Here is a 24106-nt window from a genome sequence, read left to right on the forward strand (position 1 = left end):
AGGACCATCAGACAGGATGGTCAGCCATCATTACATCCCGATCGCCAGGACAGGTCAGGAGGTACAGGAGTGATTTAAACACTGACAAGCTTGAGGAGGTTTGTGCTCCAGCAGTGCTACGGTGTCAGTGTTTGGATGTGTCACATAAGGTGTTTGTGTAACCAACGTGCTTAGTGTTGTTGGTTGTTGGTATCCTGTGTGGAAACCTTAACTTGTATTCTGACTGCGGTTGGAAATACGTCATGTGTAATGGACTGGCACAGTTATAGCTACAGCTACAGATATACCGCACATGTTTGATGCGCGTTTGTGGATTTGATTGACCATTGTTTTGGAGCAGAGACTTTAGTGAATCTAAATTTGTGTGGAAATGGCTGAGAGTGAGTGTGTTTTTTTTGTTTTGTTGTAAATAAATTGTTAATTTTCATATCCAATGTTGTTTTCATTTCTCATCTAACTACTCGACGCTCGTCCTACGTAACAAATTGGTGGCAGCGGTGGGATGACTGACGTGTTGTTATTTGGGATTTGAATTCATGTTTGATCGTGTATATAGGTTAGGTTAGGTTAGGTAGCTTACCAGATATTTATTCTAATCGTGGGCATTTCTGTTTACTACTGTACTATCATTTCCTTTCCAAATGTTTTCCGTTGTCTTCATGATGAGAACATTTCAGATGGAACACATGGGTAAGTAACAGGGAGCGACCAGATTAATAGAATCACGTGGATTGCTTAAGTCTTCGAGGTTGGTGAGTATATATCCATGTTGTTTTCCTGTTGTGTTTCTTGTATTGTCTTTTGGGGTGTTTTGTTAAGTGGACCTTGTTTTCTAGGTACTTCTGGTGTACTTTTATATACCAATATGTCTACGACACAGGAACTGATTGCTATTGGTAAGGAGATGAAGTATGAAGGGACAGCACTGCAGGACTTTGTGACCGACCAGCAGGCATTGGCTAGAGAGGAGCGTGAGAAGGAACGTTCTTTCCGGCTTGAGATGGAAAAGAAGAACCTTGTTCTGGAACAGGCAAAGATTGAGGCTGAACGGGAGGCAAGATCACATGCACGGTTGGAACAGGAGCACAAGTGGAAATTGGAGCTTCTACAAGCTGGAGGAGGTGAGCAGAGGGCGGCTGATGTCCAAATACCGAGAGAAGCCATGATTCAGCGTGGACCTAAGCTGCCAGCGTTCGACGAGTCTCACGATAATATGGATGCCTATCTCCAGAGGTTTGAACGCTATGCTGAGGCACAGAAGTGGGAACATAGCCATTGGGGAGCAAATCTCAGTGCATTGTTAAAGGGTAAAGCCTTAGAAGTGTTTTCTCGTTTGCCTGTTGACAAAGCCTTGGATTTTGAAGAACTAAGGAAAGCGCTTTTGCTCAGATTTGAGATGACCGAAGAAAGTTTAAAAAAAAATCATTTCGAACAGCTAGACCGGAAGGAGGAGAGACGTTTTCGCAGTTCGCTACACGATTGGAGAATTATATGGAGAGATGGGTTGAGCTGAGTAGGACAGAGAAGACATACAAGAAGTTGAAAGATCTCATGCTGAGGGACCAGTTCATCCACTGTTGCGGGCAGGAACTACCCCTTTTTCTGAAGGAACGGTCTCCGACTTCGTTTGTAGAGATGGCCAGACTTGCAGACCAATATGTGGAAGCAAGGGGTACGAAGGCGAGCCAGGTAACCGGAAGAGGTCAGAAATCAGGTTACAGTAAACCACACGAACGTGGAAATCATGATGCGCATGCGTCTAAGTCATCAGCAAAGGACAAGAAATGTTACAACTGTGGTAAACTGGGTCATATCTCTTACGACTGTCGATTAAAGAAGAACGTATCTGGTAACAAGGTAGCCAGCGTGGTTGAGGAAGGAAATCGTAAGAAGCAGGCGAGCGACACCAAGGGGGTAACTAAGAAGGATAGGAACTCAGCGATTGACAAGTCTCACGTAAAGGACTCGATAACTCTGAGTGTATCCTGTGATCTTAGGAGTTCGCAGACTGCAGGTATGCCAGTGATGAGGGGTTGTGTAGGAAGCCATTGTGTTTCAGTGCTTCGAGATACCGGATGCAGTGGAGTTGTGGTGAGAAGATGTCTTGTTGACAAAGATAGTTTCACTGACAGAATTCAGATGTGTACATTCGCCGATGGATCAAAGCTAGAGGCACCTATTGTTGTTGTGGAGGTTGATTCACCTTATTTCATCGGAACTACTGAGGCTTGGGCTCTTGAGACTCCGTTATATGATCTGATCATAGGCAACATTCCTGGAGCATTTCCCCCTGATAAACCTGATAAGGAGTGGAAGATGAAGGAACATGATGTACAAGCGGTAGAGACGCGCGCACATGTCAAAAAGAAAGGAAGTGCGTACAAGTCGCTGAAGGTACCGGATTTGATGACGGATATGTGCAGTGTGGAAGATCTGAAGGACGAACAGCAGAGAGATTCAACATTAGTGAAGTTTAGGAAGTTGGCTTCTGAAGAGCAGACATATGAACGGGATGATGGTGGTTCCTCTACTATCTTTTATCAGAAGGGTGTGATGTACCGGAAGTTTCAAAGTCCGAAAGTGAGGAATGGTATGACCTTTCGACAGTTGATTGTCCCTGAGAGATATCGTGATATGGTGATGAGGCTGGCACATGAATCTGTCATGTCTGGGCACTTAGCAGCTAAGCGGACCACTAGCCGGGTTTTGTCGGAGTTCTTCTGGCCGGGTGTTCAAGCGGAGGTCACCAGATTTTGCAGATCTTGCGACATATGTCAGAAGACATTCCCGAAAGGAAGGAGTTCCTAAGGCTCCGCTTGGTGATATGCCTCTTATTGACACTCCATTCAAGAGAATCGCCGTAGATCTGATTGGACCACTGGAGCCAGCGACAGAACGAGGGAATCGTTTCATTTTGACTGTCGTCGATTACGCCACTCGATATCCGGAGGCGGTTGCTTTGAAAGGAATAGAGACCGAGAGAGTTGCGGAAGCACTTGTTGACATTTTCAGCAGAGTGGGAATTCCTTCTGAGATGCTTAGCGACCAGGGTGCACAGTTTACATCGGAGATGATGAGAGAGGTTAGTCGACTGTTATCCATCAGACAACTGACAACTACGCCATATCATCCGATGTGCAATGGGCTAGTGGAAAGGTTTAATGGAACCCTGAAGCAAATGTTGCGCAGGATGAGTGTAGAGCGACCAAAGGATTGGGACAGATTTATCAACCCTCTACTGTTTGCCTACCGTGAGGTTCATCAAGAATCACTTGGATTTTCACCATTCGAGTTGCTGTACGGTAGAGCAGTTAGAGGGCATATGATGATCCTGAAGGAGTTGATGACGAAGGATATACCAGACGAGGAAGTGAAGACCACCTATCAGTACGTAATGGATTTACGAGAAAGGATGGAGGAAACGTGTCAACTAGCATCAGAGCATCTTAGAGATGCAAAGATAAAACAGAAGAGACATTTCAACAGGAGAGCGAGACAACGAAACCTTAAGGCGGGAGACAGGGTTTTAGTACTCTTACCAACGAAGACCAACAAACTGCTGATGCAGTGGAGAGGACCTTACGAAGTAGTTGAGAAGGTGGGACCAACAGATTACCGTGTTAACAGAGTTGGGAAAGTGAAGGTACTGCATGTCAATCTTCTTAAGAAGTACGAGGAGCAGAAGAAGAGTCGGGAAGACTTATTGACAGTGACTACTGAAGGTGTTATGGCTTGTGTCATGTCCATGGTCATTGACGAGGAAGATGACGACAATGGTGAGGAATTAAGTCAAGTGTTGGAGACTCTTCCTTGTGACAGAGGGAAAGAAGGAATCCAAGATGTGGAGATTTCACAAGACTTATCCGATGAGCAGAGAAGTGAGGTGAGGACTTTACTCGAGGGATATAGTGATGTGTTAACAGACCAGCCAGGAAGAACAGTACTTGCTGAACATGACATTGTGACTACAACGGCGGAACCTGTTCGTGTGAAACCTTATCCTTTGCCATTCAACACCAAGGCGGTTATAACAGAAGAGGTAGAGAAGATGTTGGAAATGAGAGTTATTGAACCTTCATCGTCACCTTATCCAGCACCTGTAGTGATGGTCAAAAAGAAAGACGGTTCAAACCGTTTCTGCATTGACTTCAGGAGACTTAACCGAGTGACCGTCTTTGACGCAGAGCCTATGCCGAATACAGACGAAATATTTTCCAGATTGGCAGGCGCTCGTTATTTCTCCAAACTTGACCTCTGCAAGGGATACTGGCAGGTGCCGTTGACTGAGAGAGCGAAACCAATGACAGCATTCACAACGCCAAAGGGATTGTTTCAGTTCAGGGTTATGCCATTTGGTTTGGTGAACGCCCCGGCGACTTTTAGTCGTATGATGAGAAAGCTGTTGGCAGGAATGGACAATCTCGAGAACTTCATAGATGATATTCTCATCTACACTTCTACATGGCAGGAACACTTGGATGTTTTGAAGGAATTGTTTTTACGACTGCGTGAGGCAGGATTGACTGCTAGACCAAGCAAGTGTGCATTAGGATTTCCGAGCTTACCTTGCCTTGGACATGTTGTTGGTTCAGGACGACTAGAATTGGACCAGGCGAAAGTGAAAGCGATTGTAGAAGCTCCAAGGCCAACCAGTAAGAAGCAAGTTCGTACATTCTTGGGACTGGCTGGATTTTATCGCAAGTTCATTCCAAATTTCGCAGCCATCAGTGTTCCCTTGACAGATTTGAAAAAGAAGGGTAACCCCAACAAAGTCGTGTGGGAGGAAAGTCATGACATTGCCTTCAACACTTTGAAGAAAATGCTATCAGCAAAACCTGTATTGAAGCTCGCTGATCTGGATCAGGAATTTATACTGCGCACCGATGCGTCAGATTCTGGATTAGGCGCTGTGTTACTGCAAGAAGATGCAGACAAGAAGTTGCCTGTTGCCTACGCGAGTAGGAAACTCTTACCTAGAGAACAGAATTATGCGATAGTGGAGAGGGAATGTTTGGCAATCGTCTGGGGAATCCAGAAGTTTGAGCCCTACTTGTATGGAAGAGAGTTTGTCCTTGAAACTGACCATCAGCCACTTACATATCTCCACAGATCGAGGACGGCAAACGCCAGATTGATGCGGTGGGCGCTGACACTCCAGCCTTACAGATTTCGGATTCGAGCGATAAAGGGTGTGGACAATGTTGGTGCTGATTATCTGAGCAGGATATGAACAACTATTGATTATCCATACTCCGTGATCTTTTGAAAAAGTGTACCACTTTTTTCCGGAACGGGGGGATATTTGTCACGTCGTATGTATATAATTGTTATTTGTTTTCGTGCGGTGTTTGTAATTATATGTTGCTAATCGGCTACCGTACGGGAGTGTGTGACCAGGTAGGTGCGAGGTCATAATGAGTTTAAAGTCTCGGACCGCGATTTACGGGTGTTTTACCCTATTTATACTGCGTTAGCAGTGGAATTTATATCAGGCACAGATGTCAGACTGTGCTCCATGTGAGGGTCACACCAGCATATGAACCCCTACCAGGGCCTATACCAACGCCAGGGAATGCCGGCGCCAGGACCATCAGACAGGATGGTCAGCCATCATTACATCCCGAGCGCCAGGACAGGTCAGGAGGTACAGGAGTGATTTAAACACTGACAAGCTTGAGGAGGTTTGTGCTCCAGCAGTGCTACGGTGTCAGTGTTTGGATGTGTCACATAAGGTGTTTGTGTAACCAACGTGCTTAGTGTTGTTGGTTGTTGGTATCCTGTGTGGAAACCTTAACTTGTATTCTGACTGCGGTTGGAAATACGTCATGTGCAATGGACTGGCACAGTTATAGCTACAGCTACAGATATACCGCACATGTTTGATGCGCGTTTGTGGATTTGATTGACCATTGTTTTGGAGCAAAGACTTTAGTGAATCTAAATTTGTGTGGAAATGGCTGAGAGTGAGTGTGTTTTTTGTTTGTTTTGTTGTAAATAAATTGTTAATTTTCATATCCAATGTTGTTTTCATTTCTCATCTAACTACTCGACGCTCGTCCTACGTAACACTGTCTAGTAGTGATAATAGATAATATAATGGAGTGACAACTGTAGTAACAGTTAGGACTACACACGGGTACTGTCTAGTAGTGATAATATATAATATAATGGAGTGACGACTGTAGTAACAGTTAGGACTACACACAGGTTACTGTCTAGTAGTGATAATAGATAATATAATGGAGTGACAACTGTAGTAACAGTTACTACTACACACAGGTTACTGTCTAGTAGTGATAATAGATAATATAATGGAGTGACAACTGTAGTAACAGTTAGGACTACACACAGGTACTGTCTAGTAGTGATAATATATAATATAATGGAGTGACGACTGTAGTAACAGTTAGGACTACACACAGGTTACTGTCTAGTAGTGATAATAGATAATATAATGGAGTGACAACTGTAACAGTTAGGACTACACACAGGTTACTGTCTAGTAGTGATAATATATAATATAATGGAGTGACGACTGTAACAGTTAGGACTACATGTACACACAGGTTACTGTCTAGTAGTGATAATAGATAACATAATGGAGTGACAACTGTAACAGTTACGACTACACACAGGTACTGTCTAGTAGTGATAATAGATAATATAATGGAGTGACGACTGTAGTAACAGTTAGGACTACACACAGGTTACTGTCTAGTAGGTTGTGTTGGGTATCATTCTGCACCTCAGCATATCTTCGAATACTTTGAAGTAAGTATATTCCTTGAAAGTTTTACCCGCAGTTAGTGTTTGTAAAGGAACGATTGACAGCGGTACTGAGATTCAACTAGGTCAACTATCAAACATATACTATATCCCTACCAATTAAAACAAAATAAGAAATAATACAGACATAATAACTAGACCACAATTCAAATTCAAAATCTATTTAACTAGTGCAAACTATAAACAAACATAAAGATTTACATAGGGACTCAATATAAGTCCAGGTGCTCCAGAAGAGAAAGAGTCTTCGGCTTCCTCGACGACGAAAGAAGATATGGCTAGTATTCATCTGATATCTATTTATCTATTCGCCTACCCTCTCTATTTCATCTTGTCGGTATTCTATTCGCCTACCCTCTCTATTTCATCTTGTCGGTATTCTATTCGCCTGCCTTCCTTATTTCATCTTGTCGGTATTCTATTCGTCTGCCTTCCCTATTTCATCTTGTCGGTATTCTATTCGTCTGCCTTCCCTATTTCATCTTGTCGGTATTCTATTCGTCTGCCTTCCCTATTTCACCTTGTAGGTATCCTATTCGCCTGACCTCCTTATTTCGGATCATTCAATCAATAAACTGCTCCTTTTTTCACGTCTTTCCCTATTTGTTCCTTTTGAGGAATACCTGAGGCTAAAGGGGAAGACACTGATCAATTAGTGCTTGCTGCATGTAATGAGGCACTAGGCTTGATGGTTGTTTCTGCTGACATCAGTCGTTCACACAGGGTGGGAAAGGCCAATTCGGATTACCCCCGGGATATTATAGTCCGGTTCATCTCATATCGAGTTAGAGCACAAGTTTATGAGAAACGCTTTGAGCTGTTCAGCAATAAAGATCTCCGTACTACTGATGGAAAAATCCCCTTCTTCCTAAATGAGGCCCTAACCAAAACCCGTATGGATGTGTTCACCAAGGCAAGATATCTAAAAAAACAGAATCTTATATCAGGTGCTTGGACCCAGGATGGTCGGATTGTGATACGTAGCAACGACAACCATAAAACTACAGTTACCACGCTAGATGACCTTCAGCTATATCCGGACCCCCCTAACAAACCCAACAGGCCCCGTACACTTAGTGAATATCAGAATGGAGATTCGTTCCTAGATGTCAGCAGGCGTGCTCGCGATCGAGGCAAATCATCTTCTAGGCCTATTTCCAGCAAAGGTACGGACAATGCTAACTCAGGATAATGTGGTGACATGTGATGTGACCTTGAGATATTATACTGATATAATATATATATAAGATATAAGTATATGCTTATATATTATATGATGCAGTGTACGATGTAGTTCGTGATAGTAAATCATGTTCAACAATGTTGTGACTTCAAGGTTGTCTGATGACCTTGAGGTGAGTATGCTACTCCTGTTGCTCTCAGCATGACTTAATTACTAGTAATGCAGCTTACATATATATGTATCTCTCTAGTGTATACTGTTTGACAATTTAAATTGCCATATCTCCACAAGTTTATAAACATTTTGTTATGCATTATTGTGTACACTTTTTATTGGTATGCTTATGTACACATGTATTTTAATGACCAACATTTATACCAGATACCAAGCGAAATGTCCTATTCTTATTATGTCCACTTGTCATATATACATAATCAGTATATCGTATGCTATAGGCATCGGCCTACATATTTACAGTGTATTTAGTTGAAAAAAATACGATCAAGTCTCTACTACAGTATTTACTATATACTTTTATTTATTAAAGTAACACAGTGTTGTTTTGGATGTTCTAAGATTAAAAGTTAGTCTGCTACGTACACATATGTAAGAAATCTCTGATGCCATGTACTGATACACCGTAATGCAAATTTAGTATAAGGGAGATCACTCCTCTGGTCTTATGGATATCGTGACGCATGTCCCACGATCCCTGATTATACATGTTGTTACTGACTTAACGAGGAAGTATTTATACTTTTTCCCCTTAATATTTTTCTGTTTATTACTTCTTTTTGTATTTTTGTATTTCTAGCATGCTCATGCATATGAAAGACAATATTGTATCATGAATAAGTGAGGAGTAATGTATCCACAAATCCGGAACAATAATACCGTTTTTCTTATTTATATTATACAAGTGATCTACATCCCCCAGATGTTTTAATTGAACTGTACCTGCTGTCTATTATTTCAAGATTTTGATTTACGTAGAGTACCTCTCTACTTCCATGTGGTGTTTTCTTGTGTCTGACCACGGACATTAATATTGGTGGTATTCTGAATTCCCTGTTCCTAGCAAGCCTTATTGCGGTAACATTGATGTATATAGTTATGTTTGTCTTATCTGTATTGTGTTTATCGTTACAAAATATATGTCTATCGGATATCCCCCAGCAACAACATCTTGGCCCTACGAACAAGAATGTATGCTACTTTAAAAGTTCGTATTTTAGGACGAGCATTAGTTATAATGCAACTGTAGTTTGGTACCCCATGCTGTTTATAGTTAAATTGTATCAGTTTGATAACGGATAATATATTTACCCTTGTGATGTATACTAAGAGTATATGGTCACTAGTATGGTGTGTACCTCTCGGCAGTTGCAAATTCTCTGGCGTAGCTATTGTTTACAATATTAACAGAACCAATGTCTCGTGCTCTATAATTATAGGTATCTACCCAATGTACTCAAATGATCATTTCTCGCTTTTATTTTTATTGATTATAATTATTAAGAGTATGGATATTGAAAACAATCCAGGTCCTCTATGCAGTCTTGATATTGGTCATGTAAATATCCGTTCAGTTAGAAATAAACTAGATATAGTTGAAGCTGAATTGAGTGACAAAGACATAGTATGTTTAACTGAAAGTCATCTTAATGACACTATACCTGATAATGAGTTGTTAATTGAATATTTTTCTAAACAACATTTCAGAAAGGACCGTTGTCTGCGACCTGGGGGAGGCATTATAATTTATTATAAAGATAACATCAGTATGAGGAGAAGACTGGATCTTGAGGTGCCTGATTTAGAATTATTATGGTCAGAAATAACTGTTGGTAATAATAAAACCTTATTAGGTTGCATATATAGACCTCCTGACAGTAACATTGACTATTGGAACAGACTCGATAACTCCCTACATTATGTAACTGACAATTCTAGACAATCAAATGCAGACATAATTATTACAGGTGACATAAATGTAAATATGAGCAATATCCAACCAAACTCTCGCTTAAGGAGACTTCTTGTAAAATATGGTATGTCTAGTTATGTAAAAGATCCTACAAGAATAACTCCAGATTCTTCTACCTCAATTGATGTTATCTTCTCCAACAATGACAATATTGTGAGAAATGTAAGTGTTACTCCTCCAATATGTAGTGACCATTCTGTGATCAATTTTAGCATTGCCTACTCTATATTTAAACAACATGCATACAGTAAATATGTTCTAGAATATAATGATGCTGATGTCATTAAAATGAACCAAATACTTGATGATATGAACTGGGTAAGTATAAGTGATGAGCAGGATGTTGATGATCTTAACACTATACTTGTTGATACTATTAACAAAGCTGTAGATGACTGTATACCAAGGAAAAAAATTATTATCCGTCCTAATGATAAGCCATGGATGTCGAACGAGATAAGGCTAAAGTTAAGACAGAGGAATAGAATCCATAAAAAAGCACTTCATACCAATAGTCCAAATCACTGGGCCAGCTTCAGAAATATAAGAAATGAAACTATCAGATTGATACGTGATTCTAAATCCTTATACATTGAAAAGTTAGAAAACTCTCTGAATGACTCAAATCTCTTATCCTCAAAATGGTGGAAAACTGCTAAATCTATTCTTAAAATCAACAACAAATCAATTACCATTCCACCATTAAACTACAATAACACATCTCTGTTTCACCCATTTGATAAAGCTGAATGCCTTGTTGACTATTTTACATCTATTTCTACATCTTCTGATAATATTGATCCTTTGCCGCCTGTTCCTGAGTCTCCAAATATACTTAACAACATTTTATTTCATGAACAGGATGTGAGAGATCAACTTTCAGTTCTTAATGCTAGGAAGCCTGCAGGGCCTGGTGAAATGATACCTAAAGTTATAAAACTCCTTACACCATCTATAGTAACTCCGCTCACTATGTTATTTAATAAAACCATGTCAACTGGTTCTGTTCCTCTGTCTTGGAAATTGGCTAATATTAATGCTATATATAAAGGCAAAGGTGATAAAAATGATGTTTCAAACTATCGCCCAATTTCTATCACTTCCTGTTTCAGTAAAATATTAGAAAAAATAATTTTCAAACATTTATATAATCATTTATTAGAGTTTGAATTATTAACAAAATACCAGTCTGGGTTCATTCCAGGTGACTCAACTGTTTATCAGTTATTATCCATGTATGATACAATTATAAACAAACTTGATAAAGGAATGGAAATTAGGTCAATATTTTGTGATGTGAGCAAAGCGTTTGATCGTGTCTGGCATCCTGGTTTGTTATTTAAACTTGAAATGTATGGCATTAAAGGTAAGTTACTTAATTGGTTCAAGAGTTATCTAAGTAATCGTAAACATAGAGTGATGACAGAAGGTTACAGCTCCACGTATAGACAGGTAAGTGCCGGTGTCCCCCAGGGATCAGTCCTCGGTCCTTTTCTGTTTCTAATTTATATAAATGATATTGTTGAATGTATAACAAATGAGAAACGGCTATTTGCTGATGATACTTCAATTTCTAAGGTAATACAAACCAATTCACTTGATGCAGCTAATAGTCTAGCTAGTGATCTCGAAAACATAAATATATGGTCCAAAAAGTGGGATATTAAATTCAATCCTTCTAAGACAGAATCAGTAACCTTTAGCAGGAAAAGGGATATAATATGTCCAGATATCATATTTCAAAATGAAACAATATCAAATGTGCCAAATCATAAGCATCTTGGAGTATTCTTATCGCAAGATGGTAAATGGCATCACCATATTAACTATATTTATACAAAAGCTTATAAATGTATAAACTTATTGAAATCTGTAAAATATAAAATGAGCCGTAAAACACTTAACACTATATATACAGCCTATATTCGGCCTATATTGGAATATGGTGATATCATTTTTGATAATTGTACTCAGCAAGAGGCTACTCTACTTGAATCTATTCAATTAGAAGCGGCTCGAACCATTACCGGACTGCGTAGAGGAACCTCACATTATAAATTATATAATGAACTTGGTTGGGACACTCTTGCTGCAAGGAGGAAAAAACATAGACTTATTCTTCTTTATAAAATTCTTACAGGCACTGCCCCAAATTATTTAAATGAATTAGTAGAACCACACTATAACAATATGAATGACTTGTACATGTTACGAAATCAAAGAGTCTTCACTACTCCTATGAGTAGAACAAATATATATGCCAAAAGCTTTATTCCAGCAACACTTAATGACTATAATAAACTTGCAGCAAGGGTTGACTTGACAAATATCACATCGCTGTACCAATTTAAACAAATTTTATCGAACACAGTAAGGGATATACCACTTGACATTGCTCGAAGCCCTGCTTATATTAATGCAGGTAATAGAAAATATAATATCTTACTCTGTCAGCTTCGAAACTCGTCTAGCAATATAAACTCTGATCTTTACAGAGATCATCTTATTGATTCACCATCATGTACATGTGGGAATGAATATGAAACTGTTTTTCACTTTTTTCTAAGTTGTAGGAACTACAGTGAACCTCGAGATATCCTTAAAGAAAAATTGTTTGATGTAGATCACAGTCACTTTAGCCTTGACATACTCTTATCAGGCTGTGGTGAGTGTGATCATCAAACTAATTTATCTATCTTTGAAGCTACTACTGAATATATCAGAGATACTAATAGATTCTGAACCCTAAAATTGAAAATACTCGTCTTTCATCCATATATATACATTTATCCTGCAAGCAAGTATATAGTTATAGTTATTTACTACATGCGCCCCCCCCCCCCCCCCCCCCCCCATCCGATGGACGTATATTATTCTATTTTATATTATAATTATGATAGTATGAATGTTATGAATTAGTACACTTACTAGATGAAATATAGTATGGACAACCTTATTAATTAGTGGATTAAAATTGGTTGCATATTTACTGCTTACATATTTCTATTGCTCATAGTCGTGCCCTATATTAATTATTTTTCTTATAATCATTTCTCAATCATACTTCTATCAAATTCAAGTAATCACTCTCCAACTATGCAACCTTACGGAATCCACTAAATATATTATCTAACTAATTTTGCCTTTCTTAACTGTCATTATCAAATTAAAAATCAGAATGTTGTATCCATGACTGGTCCCCAAAGCTTATGGGTGGATGACCAGCAGCTACCTAGCTGTTATGGACTTTACTGGTCGGTATCCCACAGGCGGAGGGAATCCTGTTTTGGTTACAGGATTTTAAAATTTTCTATAAAAATAAACTGGATGAAATATATTAAATAAAATCGACTAATTATACTCGATTCAGAGTTGTCCCTACTTAACTGATATCTCACTATATTATATATTATATGAATGATGTTAACATGTATATACTCATTGTTACTAAATGGAGAGAACTTACATAGGCTATGCCTGTTGTTCAATCCTTTTTCTTTCAGAAATATCTTCTTTGAGAAATAAAATTTGTTGAAATGAAATGTTCCTTTTGACGTTTTTCTCTTCTTTATAGAAACAAACAAAAACAATATATCACAACAATGAGGTCATTAAAACAATGACCTGCTGTATAAGCGGAACATGTTTGAAGGCAAAAACCATGAAGAGTAACTTCATATATGCCTGAACAAATGTTTTTTGTTTGTTTTTGTTACTCTTTGACACCTAAAACCCTTTATGTTTTACAAATCTTTAATAGAAATAATAATAAAGTGTTTTGTTTCCTTGCCTTCAGTTTCCTTAAGTACAGTGCCTACATATATGTTCTGTGGAGTTCCATGATTCCAAGGATGTTTACTGACCAGCTCTATTTTGTGTTGTAGTTATTTGCTAGATCATGCTGCGGAGGTTCGTTTTGACAGCGGTGGTGGCGTTAGTAGTACAGCAAGCTGTGCGTTACTGGTAAGTCTGCAGTGACCTTTGTGGTAAATCCCCTGTGATTTTCGTGGTAAGTCTCCTATGGTCGTGGTGTAATCGTGATTGTAAGTCTCCTATGGTCGTGGTGTAATCGTGATTGTAAGTCTCCTATGGTCGTGGTGTAATCGTGATTGTAAGTCTCCTGTGATCGTGGTGTAATCGTGATTGTAAGTCTCCTATGGTCGTGGTGTAATCGTGATTGTAAGTCTCCTGTGGTCGTGGTGTAATCGTGATTGTAAGTCTCCTGTAGTCGTGGTGTAATCGTGATTGTAAGTCTCCTGGGGTCGTGGTGTAATCGTGATTGTAAGTCTCCTGTGGTCGTGTTGTAATCGTGATTGTAAGTCTCCTGTGATCGTGGTGTAATCGTGATTGTAAGTCTCCTGTGGTCGTGGTGTAATCGTGGTGGTTATACTCCTGTGATCATGGTGTAAACTTCCTGATATATCTCCCGTTATTTTCGTGTATGTCATGGTATGTATACGATATAATTAACATTGTCATTTTGGCTCATTTTGTCAAAACAATATTTCCTTGGTTTGACCTAGATAAATATGACAGATGCTGTAAAAACGATATTTCCTTGGTTTGACCTAGATTAATATGATAGATGCTGTAAAAACAATATTTTCCTTGGTTTGGCCTAGATTAATATGATAGATGCTGTAAAAACAGTATTTCCTTGGTTTGACCTAGATTGATATGACAGATGCTGTAAAAACAATATTCCCTTGGTTTGACCTAGATTAATTTGACAGATGCTGTAAATGAAGACACTTACCTTAGCGAAACATCTGGTATATGTTTAAAAAAATCGATCTCTTCGATACCAGCTAAAATATGCTGCTTATAGTATCTTCGAACCAGTTAAATCTTAATTATAGGTTTTTCATGGACTACCACAAAACGAAGACAATACTTCATCACCGCCCCGGCCCCTGTCGACATCTTGAAGGCGCAGGTTTGTTTGCATGACAACTTTTTTTTTCTAAACAGTGATTGATCTACGAGTACTCTTGTGATTAGTTATTATTGTTAGTAAGCATAGGTTCGTAGCTGATCTATGGTCACGGTTTGGTGGTATGTTGGTATAAAACTAAATATTCATCGAGGGAAATAAGAGACACGGCAAAAACACATATTAAATTTTATTTAATCTTACTCATTTATAAGGGACTATGATAGAAAACAATTAATATCATGCCGACAATTAAAGTATTAAAAATAATACCAGCTGTATATATAATAGTGTTTAACATCGGAAATGGAAAGCCGCAAAAGTCAGAAATGCCATGAGTCAATCTAATCCTGTAACCCTTGTAATAACCCTAAGTTAGGGGCAGATTTCCTCATTACGTGATGTGAGCTATGTTACAGATGGCGGGTCAGAAGACCTCACAGTCTTAGACAATGGCATGGCATTCATCTCCTCGGTATGTGAATCATCTCTCGCCTGACAAATATCTACATTAAACCATTATTGTGCCTAAACTAAACTTTCAATTACACATTGTTCATTTACTAGATATACAATGTGTTGAATATTCTACAGTATATAACACAAAAATGGTGGAAAACATTCATCACAATTTACTAGGTATAAAATGTGCTTAATAGTACAGAATTTGACATTGTAATGGTAGATAACATTCATCGTTCAATAGATAAAATTCTATCCTCTCAACCATTTCAGGGATATTGTTCCTGGGTTCGAGGACGAATTCTTCTTTACGATTTTAACAACTCGTCACAAAAAGTCAAGGAGTTGCCAATTGTCAGTTCCTCTCTGGACCAATCTGATTTATCTTTCCATGGATTGTCTGTATGGCAGGACAGTGCAACAGGTAAGGGGGTCACATCCTAAACAAAACCATCACAGTTACTTCAAATCCATTGCAATACCAATTCCTGTGATATAGTTATGTGTTATAAAGATTGACTTTCTTTAAGTCAGATTTGTTTTTCCAAATTAGAGCTTGTATACGAGAAATATCTGTTTGTCATAAACGTATTTATCAGAACTAAATCTGAAACATAAGCGGATACTGAAATGTTATCGACTTTACTGCGATAATGCTTCGATATACGTGTAGTGCTAAGATATTTTAGGACGTTTTTCATGATATCTACTAAACTATATACTTATTGACATTCATAATTCTTTATTTTTAACTTTTGTTATTATGTGTATTTAATCGTATTTAACTTCCCCGTGTACTATGTTCATCTCATTCCAATGCCACATGTTTAATTCTAGGATTCTTATGATAATATTTGTACTAATAAGTAACTATCCGTTTCAGAGGAGATAACTCTGATGGTAATAAACCATGCTACCCTTGAAGATCGCATCGAAGTGTTCAGGTTCCTGAAGGAGAATCAGACACTTCTTCACCTGGAATCAATCACGAGTCCAAAACTAACGGAGTAAGTCCCCTAAACTTCTCCTTTTAGCGAATTTGATTGCTTGAAACTTTTTTCAAATAGATCATACTGATTCCTTTGAAATAAATAAAAGCTTTAAAATGGAGTTTTTAAATCAATTGCACTAAATATCCAAACTATAAATCTGACCACAGTATGAACGATTTGGTGATGACCAGCAACAGGAGTTTCTATATCACCAAATACACGACACTGCGGGATTACCTACGATTGGAGCTGCTTCTGATGCTGAAATATGGCGAGATTTTCTACTACGACGGAAGCGACTTCCGGAGTGTGACTGGAGGACTGCACATGCCCAATGGCATCAATGTGTCACCTGACCACAGGTCAGTAAGGAGGTCCATGCAAAAAACATTGTATCTACTACTAAGTTAAATTGAATCCATACGTTATCTCTCAATATCGATAGGGAAATTAAGTCATCGGAATAATGCTCAAAACCGATTTGTATGTAAGGAAACAATGTGGTTTTATGAATCGCCCGTAACTCCTGTAAATGGCATGTGCAGTTATGGCTTTAAGGTGAATGTTCATAATGATATAATATATCCAAAGTTGGAGGTAATCCTTATGATAATGTAATATATCCTAAGTTAGGGGGAATCCTTATGATATAATATCCTACGTTAGGGGCAATCCTTATGATGATATAATATCGTAAGTTAGGGGGAATCTTATAATGATAATAATAATAAAGTCTTTATTTAAAAACTTGATAACAAAATGAGTCAAAGACTCGTCTCTCTTTTGGTCAAGTTCACAAAGCATAATATGTACAGTATATTACAAAATAGACATAAAAAACATGTAATATCACAGATGAGCATATAAGTAATAGCCAGAAAGGGTCTTGATAAAGTAGCTATTACTGGTATAATTTAAAATGAGTCAATACAAAATCTTTTGGCATTTTGTTTAAACGATAATAGTGACATAGAATTCCTGACATGTTCTGGTAAAATGTTCCATGTAGATGGACCCTGGTAAGTCAAAGATCTCATTTTGTTTTAAAAGCAGGAATGTAAAATAAATTATTTGACGATGCTCTAGTAGACCTTGACTGGACAGCAGAGGCAAATTTAAAATTATTCAAATAATTAGGAGCCAAGCCATGTAAAACTTTATACATCAGAACTGACTTGGTGTACAAAACGCGTTTGGAGAATAGTAGCCAGTTCAACTTTTTAAACATATCACGGGATGGAGTATTAAAATTACATTTTAAGATTATCCTGGCAGCCCTTTTTAGTAGTTTATCTAGCCTGCCAGTGTTATTTTGAAAAGTATTTCCCCAGATGTTTACACAATAATTAAAATGGGAGTTCACATAAAAGTTAAAAAATGTCACACAAGAAGTCTCACTAAGGAATGGACTTAAACGTTTCATTTGAAAAATGTAAAAAGACAGTTTTTTATATACATTTTCTATTTGGCTATTCCAAGATAAACAATGATCTACTGTAACACAAAGAAGTTTTTCAGTTGTTACATTTTCAATCACCGAATCATTAATAATAACATTCAGACACTGAATCTGTCTACACTTACGCTGGTGCGTACCAATCAACATTGATTTGGTCTTGTCAGTATTTATACACATTTTATTTGATTTGCACCAAATCTTTATTATGATATAATATATCCTAGGTTAGGGGTAATTTTAATGATGATGTAATATATCCTAGGTTAGGAGTAATTATAATGATGAGGTAATATATCCTAAGTTAGGGGGAATCTTAATGATGATGTAATATATCCTAAGTTAGCTTCAATATATTACAGAGTCATGATAAATCAACAGGCGACGAAATCAATAGTATCAAGATTGATAATTCTGTTAGTTTTAACGGAACTTTTAGATAGATGAATGTTCAAGGATTAATTCCTAACATAATACGCTCTGCTCACAAAGCATAGTAGTGAAACCCAGGCACTTGTTGTCAGCTCTTTGATTCTAAGTAAAACGAAAACAATAGTAAATTATTGTACATCATTAAGATAATTTGCACTAGAAGAAAAACAAGGCAAAACATCTATGAAATCATTGAATAGATATCGAGATACCTTACTGATGTAGGGACAAACGTTGTTTGATTTAGATATCGAGATACCTTTCTGATGTAGGGACAAACGTTGTATAGTATAAATATCGAGATACCTTGCTGATGTAGGGACAAACGTTGTATAATATAAATATCGAAATACCTTTCTGATTTAGGGACAAACGTTGTTTAATTTAGATATCGAGATACCTTACTGGTGTAGGGACAAGCATGGTATAGTATAAGTATCGAGATACCTTACTGATGTAGGGACAAGCATGGTATAGTATAAGAATCGAGATACCTTACTGGTGTAGGGACAAGCATGGCATAGTATAAGTATCGAGATACCTTACTGGTGTAGGGACAAGCATGGTATAGTATAAGTATCGAGATACCTTACTGGTGTAGGGACAAGCATGGTATAGTATAAGTATCGAGATACAGTCGATAAAGAAGACCACGCAAAACATAACTGATGTAGGGACAAACTTTGTACAGGTCCACAATTAAAATCCATATCCATCTCTTAAAAAGTTACAGTATCATCGTATATAACACATTCTACAACATAAATCCTACAGAATGTGGTTATTTTGTCTTTCAAGACCATAAAACTACATCACGTATAGTTGGTTATAATACTTGACTAGGTTAAATCGACAACGATCAATCTAATATGGACATGACTAAGTTGTTCTATCCACTTGTTACCATATCATTTCTTATTTCAAACACTTTATCTCCATAAATTAGTCTTTAACCCTTACCACTATAATAAATTTTAATCTAACGTGGCATTGTGAATTTTGTCCTCAATTCATATTTATAACTGATATTACATACACACGTTAGCATTTCTCTGCAGAGGCATAATTATATGTAGAAAGGTCGTTGATAGTTTGATAACCTAAATCTCTGGTGTAAAAAGTAAGACTGTGCTCGAATTATATACGAAAGGGTCTCCATGATGAAGATAGTTTATATATATATATGATATATGATTTATTAATAGAAATAATTTGAACTTTAAAAGTGCAAGTATTAATAGAAAATAAAAAGGTGAAAATTTGGTTTAAATGCAAAGGTAAGAGTCGCATTGGCATTCCTCCAATAAATCTATTATGTTGGTGACAACACCTGGAACGTACTACCACTCTTCCAAATGGTCTGAAATACTGGTGTGTTTTATTGCAGGTTCCTGTATGTGTCTGAGTACGGAAGGAAACAGTTAAAGTCCTATCGTATTGTAGGCACAGAACTGGAGCACGTTGAGGTAGGATTGTCGTATTGTAGGTACAGAACTGGAGCACGTTGAGGTAGGATTGTCGTATTGTAGGCACAGAACTGCAGCACGTTGAGGTAGGATTGTCGTATTGTAGGCACAGAACTGCAGCACGTTGAGGTAGGATTGTCGTATTGTAGGCACAGAACTGCAGCACGTTGAGGTAGGATTGTCGTATTGTTGATACAGAACTGGAGCACGTTGAGATAGGATTGTCGTATTGTAGACACAGAACTGCAGCACGTTGAGATAGGATTGTCGTATTGTAGACACAGACTAGGATTGTCGTATTGTAGGCACGGAGCTGGAGCACGTTGAGGTAGGATTGTCGTATTGTAGGCACGGAACTGGAGCACGTTGAGGTAGGATTGTCGTATTGTTGACACAGAACTAAAGTAAGTGAGAAAATGATCATCGTGTTGTCAACACAGAACCGAACGCGGTGATAACGTTGTCAAACTACAAGGTTATAAAATCCGTCTTATCATCTATTTATTTAAAACCAGTATTTAAAGTTGAAATGTCAATCATTTAATGAAATTTAAACAAAGGTTATATATATGATCTCGTACAGTAAATTTTGTATTTTGTGGGAAGCACTTCCGAATGAAAGTATGATATTTCAATTTGCTGTAGTTCTCGGATACTTCTAAAATGATATATTGATTGATTAATTAAATATCAATTCAATAAAGGTATTTGTGTTTCAATGACAGTGTTGTGTTTTGTGCTCTGATGAAGTGAATTTAATTTAGATTATCATTCTGTTGAAAAGGACCTGTTCTTAGATACACTTGTGGACAATATAGAAATAGAGCCCGAGACTGGAGACCTTTGGGTAGGCTGCCATCCCATCCACTATTATCTGATGGATTATGCCGATATCGGGTCTAAAAGTCCTGCACCTTCACAGGTACAACCTTTAAAAGTGTATACTAACTTCACAGGTACAACCTTTAAAAGTGTATATTAACTATTGAACGTAAATGATGCAAAATATACAAGGAGAGCCACGAAAACGGCAATTACTGTCCTGTGCTCCTACATGGAGAAAAAGGACATTGAAGCCGTCTTCTTCCAAATGAATGTTGACAAGCAAGTTTTGCTTTAAAACAAGTAAAATATCCCATAATAAAACAGTTCACCTTGAAAAAGGTCGATAACTGTATACTATTAACTTCACATGTACGACCTTTTCATGTTTCTGTCGCGCCTTCACTGCAGTTCAGCCATAAATTTTCCCGCAAAATACCTACCAACAGTTACACCGCCATTTGAGCATCAAATTATTTAACAATTTAACTTCATCTGTTGTTTTACTTTTCAATATCCCTTTTCAAATTTCATGACAATATAGAGGATTTTTCTTGTTTCTTGATGGGTAACAGTTATGTCAATCGAGAAGGATGGGAACTATTTTTCACGAGCTTACATCCCCTCAATGAAGTATAACTGTTATTGACAAAGAAATGAGGAATATTCTATTTATTACATGTTCCTCATCTTTACCGATACCAATTTAAATATGTCGCTATATGTATTTACTTACCGAATAACTTTCATTACTCCACTGAATAAGCTCCAGAAATAGCATATGAGATTCGAGGAAAATAAATACGACAAGTGGAACGCTCCAACTATTTAATGCAGTATTCCGAGATCAATATATTATAGTTTGTATACACTGAAACATTACTGAGAATGTTCCGGAAATAATGAGAAAACGTTATTACAGTATGGTGAAGTGACATGTCTGTGGGTGTGAATATTGTAGGCCGACTTGAAGTCGTCGTTTACGGACGGGTCCGGGAGATAGATATCAACAAGTAAATCTTGACTACATAGATCAAGACCTGTGTGTTATATAGCATTATGCGTTTGATATGCTTTCTAAATTGAGGCGGACTGGACATTAATCGTGGCGAGACACGTGTTCATTTGACGATAGCTCTTAAGACTGCTTTGTTGTCCATGCAAGCCTCCTTACATATCGGATTCTTAGAAATTATTCCTTGGTTAGAAGGAGAAAATTTATTAGTAAAGGCATTTTTTTCAATTGTAGTTAAATTTCAATTGATGACACAATATTGGAGATCTCAAATTGATCTTAATTTAGTCATTTTACATTTATATTTCATGACACTTGATGGAGTGATTGAATACATAACAGTATTTGTCAGAAAGTTGAAGATTGCAGACGACGGATATTTCATAATTTTTTGGGTAAAAGAATATTCAATGAAGGGAGATCAATCTTTTATCTTGATTTTATAATATTTCCGTTAATGGCGATATTTTCACTCCAAATACTGTGTTTTGATTTGTTGAAAATGCGTACAATTATCAAATCGTTATTTTCACTTGATTTTCACCATTTAACATTATATTTCACTGAGAAAATGTAATAAACACAAATGTACAGTCAAACTGATGTTATACTCAGATTTACCGTAAACATTATGTACGTTTTTTAAACTAATTACTAATGAACAAGATTTGCTTGATACAGATACTGAGGGTGAAGACTTCAGACGGGAAGTTTACGGAGGCTGTAGAGGTTTACTATGATTCCGGATACGAACTGGAGGCGTCTACCGTGGCTTCTGTGTACAAGGGGAAAATGATAGCTGGCACCGTGGTGTCACAGCTGATAGTGTGTGACCTCGTGTACACAGACTGATTCGACCGAAATCAAATATTAACATCTTCATTAGATTTACAACTTTCAATATACATACCACTTTCATATGTATAATATAATCTTAAAATGATGCCCATGTGCGTGCGAGACAGGAATGCGCTCAATTTTAATAGACCAGTTACAAATGTCGTTAGAATGTGGACCCATTCATCAAGGTACTCGTGATTGACTTATTCAAGTTTCAATCAGCAACTTCTAAAATACGTGACGTAACTAACTTTCTCTTTATCATTTATATGACTGTTGGTTAACATGTATCAAATATAATTGTTGTATGACTTATATATTATATTTATTGGTTTGTAAATAACTAATATATTATTTTCATTGGTTTATATTTACATTCCTAATGTGGTTTGCTGATATGAACATACCGAGTGAAAACATATGACCATGAATACACTATGAAAACCGTATGAAAACATTGTCTCTCGTGCTGATTTTCCACACATAACATCAGAAAAATATCAATACGCTTGAAAAATAGTCCTCGTTTCATTTCCGTAAATTATGTTTTCTTTGTAATCTATTTACATAAATTAAATCTAATTTAACACAAATTATTGTATTCGATGTTATTTCATGTCTCTTTGTTTTAAATAACAAGCAAAAAATAAATAAATAAACTACTGCAAACTGCGGAGCGGAAGGACACGGTAAACGATGGTGCATAGGCGGGATATCCCGGCTGTTCGGGATATGTAGCTAGCTACTGGTATTCATAGCCGCAATGAAAATTTAAAAAATCTATTCAATCCATATGTATATAACTGATTATTTGTATTGGACCAATATTGTTTTGTATATAACGAATTATTTTTATTTGGCCAATGTTGGTTTGTATATAACTTTTATAACATTTTATTGGACCAGTATTGGTTTGTATATAACTTATATAACAGTTTTATGGACCGATATTGGTTTGTATTTAACTTATATAACATTTATTGGACCAATATTTTTTTGCATATAACTAATTATTTTTATTGGACCAATATTGGTTTGTATATACATTATATTATATAACATTTTGTTGGACTAATATTGGTGTGTATATAACTAATATATTATATTTATCGGATCAGTATTTGATACAGTTTAGTTTCCTGATTGTGGACATAAAAAATTAACAACAGTGAAAAAAGTTAATTTCCGCCGATTAATAAAACATGTTTTTGTATGGTCCCGACTCGAAATAAATTGTTCAGAGTTTTCTTACACCTGTTAGTATCAAGTGATTTATATATCAGGGTTTTACCATCTTTTACAGTACACGGAAAATAAGTATCCCAAATCCTATATCATTATAATGTTGTAGTTATTCAATTACATTTGATGATTAAGGATACAAAATTCATTCTGCAAATATTTCTGTGTGATATTTATTCAATAAACACAAAAAATAATAATTACACAAAACCTATAATTAACACAATTAAGATAATGTCGTTTAATTACCAAACACTTATACACAATATAATATCATATGATTACTGAACACCAATATATTTTTTTCTTTTGCACTGAGCCAAGAGGTTGTGACTATCAGGCAAACAAAACTAGCCAAAGTCTATTGTGATATCGACTCTTTACAATTCTTACTATTTATACAATACACAACATTTTTCATGCTTCATTGCTTACTTTCATTACTATTTCTTTTCGTACTCGCGTACATGCTCCTACCTTCAAACATACA

The 24106-nt window shown here is 36.9% G+C and overlaps 1 protein-coding gene across 2 annotated transcripts; it reads left to right on the top strand.

Moving 5' to 3' along the window:
• The first annotated feature begins 8814 nt into the window (after nucleotides 1-8814).
• LOC117328280 (serum paraoxonase/arylesterase 1-like) lies at nucleotides 8815-22746 on the top strand. Of its 2 annotated transcripts, none has more exons than XM_033885797.1 (10): nucleotides 8815-9072; nucleotides 13841-13919; nucleotides 14816-14892; nucleotides 15309-15364; nucleotides 15625-15775; nucleotides 16235-16358; nucleotides 16511-16705; nucleotides 19619-19697; nucleotides 20482-20619; nucleotides 22216-22746. In XM_033885797.1, the coding sequence occupies exons 2-10, from the start codon at nucleotides 13855-13857 to the stop codon at nucleotides 22384-22386; spliced, it is 1056 nt and encodes a 351-aa protein (XP_033741688.1). In that variant the 5' UTR covers nucleotides 8815-9072; nucleotides 13841-13854; the 3' UTR covers nucleotides 22387-22746. The 2 variants fall into 2 exon arrangements, with proteins under 2 accessions (XP_033741688.1, XP_033741687.1); XM_033885796.1 differs by having other exon boundaries at nucleotides 8815-9061.
• The last annotated feature ends 1360 nt before the right edge of the window (nucleotides 22747-24106 follow it).

Source organism: Pecten maximus, chromosome 5 (genome assembly GCF_902652985.1).
Source record: "Pecten maximus chromosome 5, xPecMax1.1, whole genome shotgun sequence".
Taxonomy (NCBI): domain Eukaryota; kingdom Metazoa; phylum Mollusca; class Bivalvia; order Pectinida; family Pectinidae; genus Pecten; species Pecten maximus.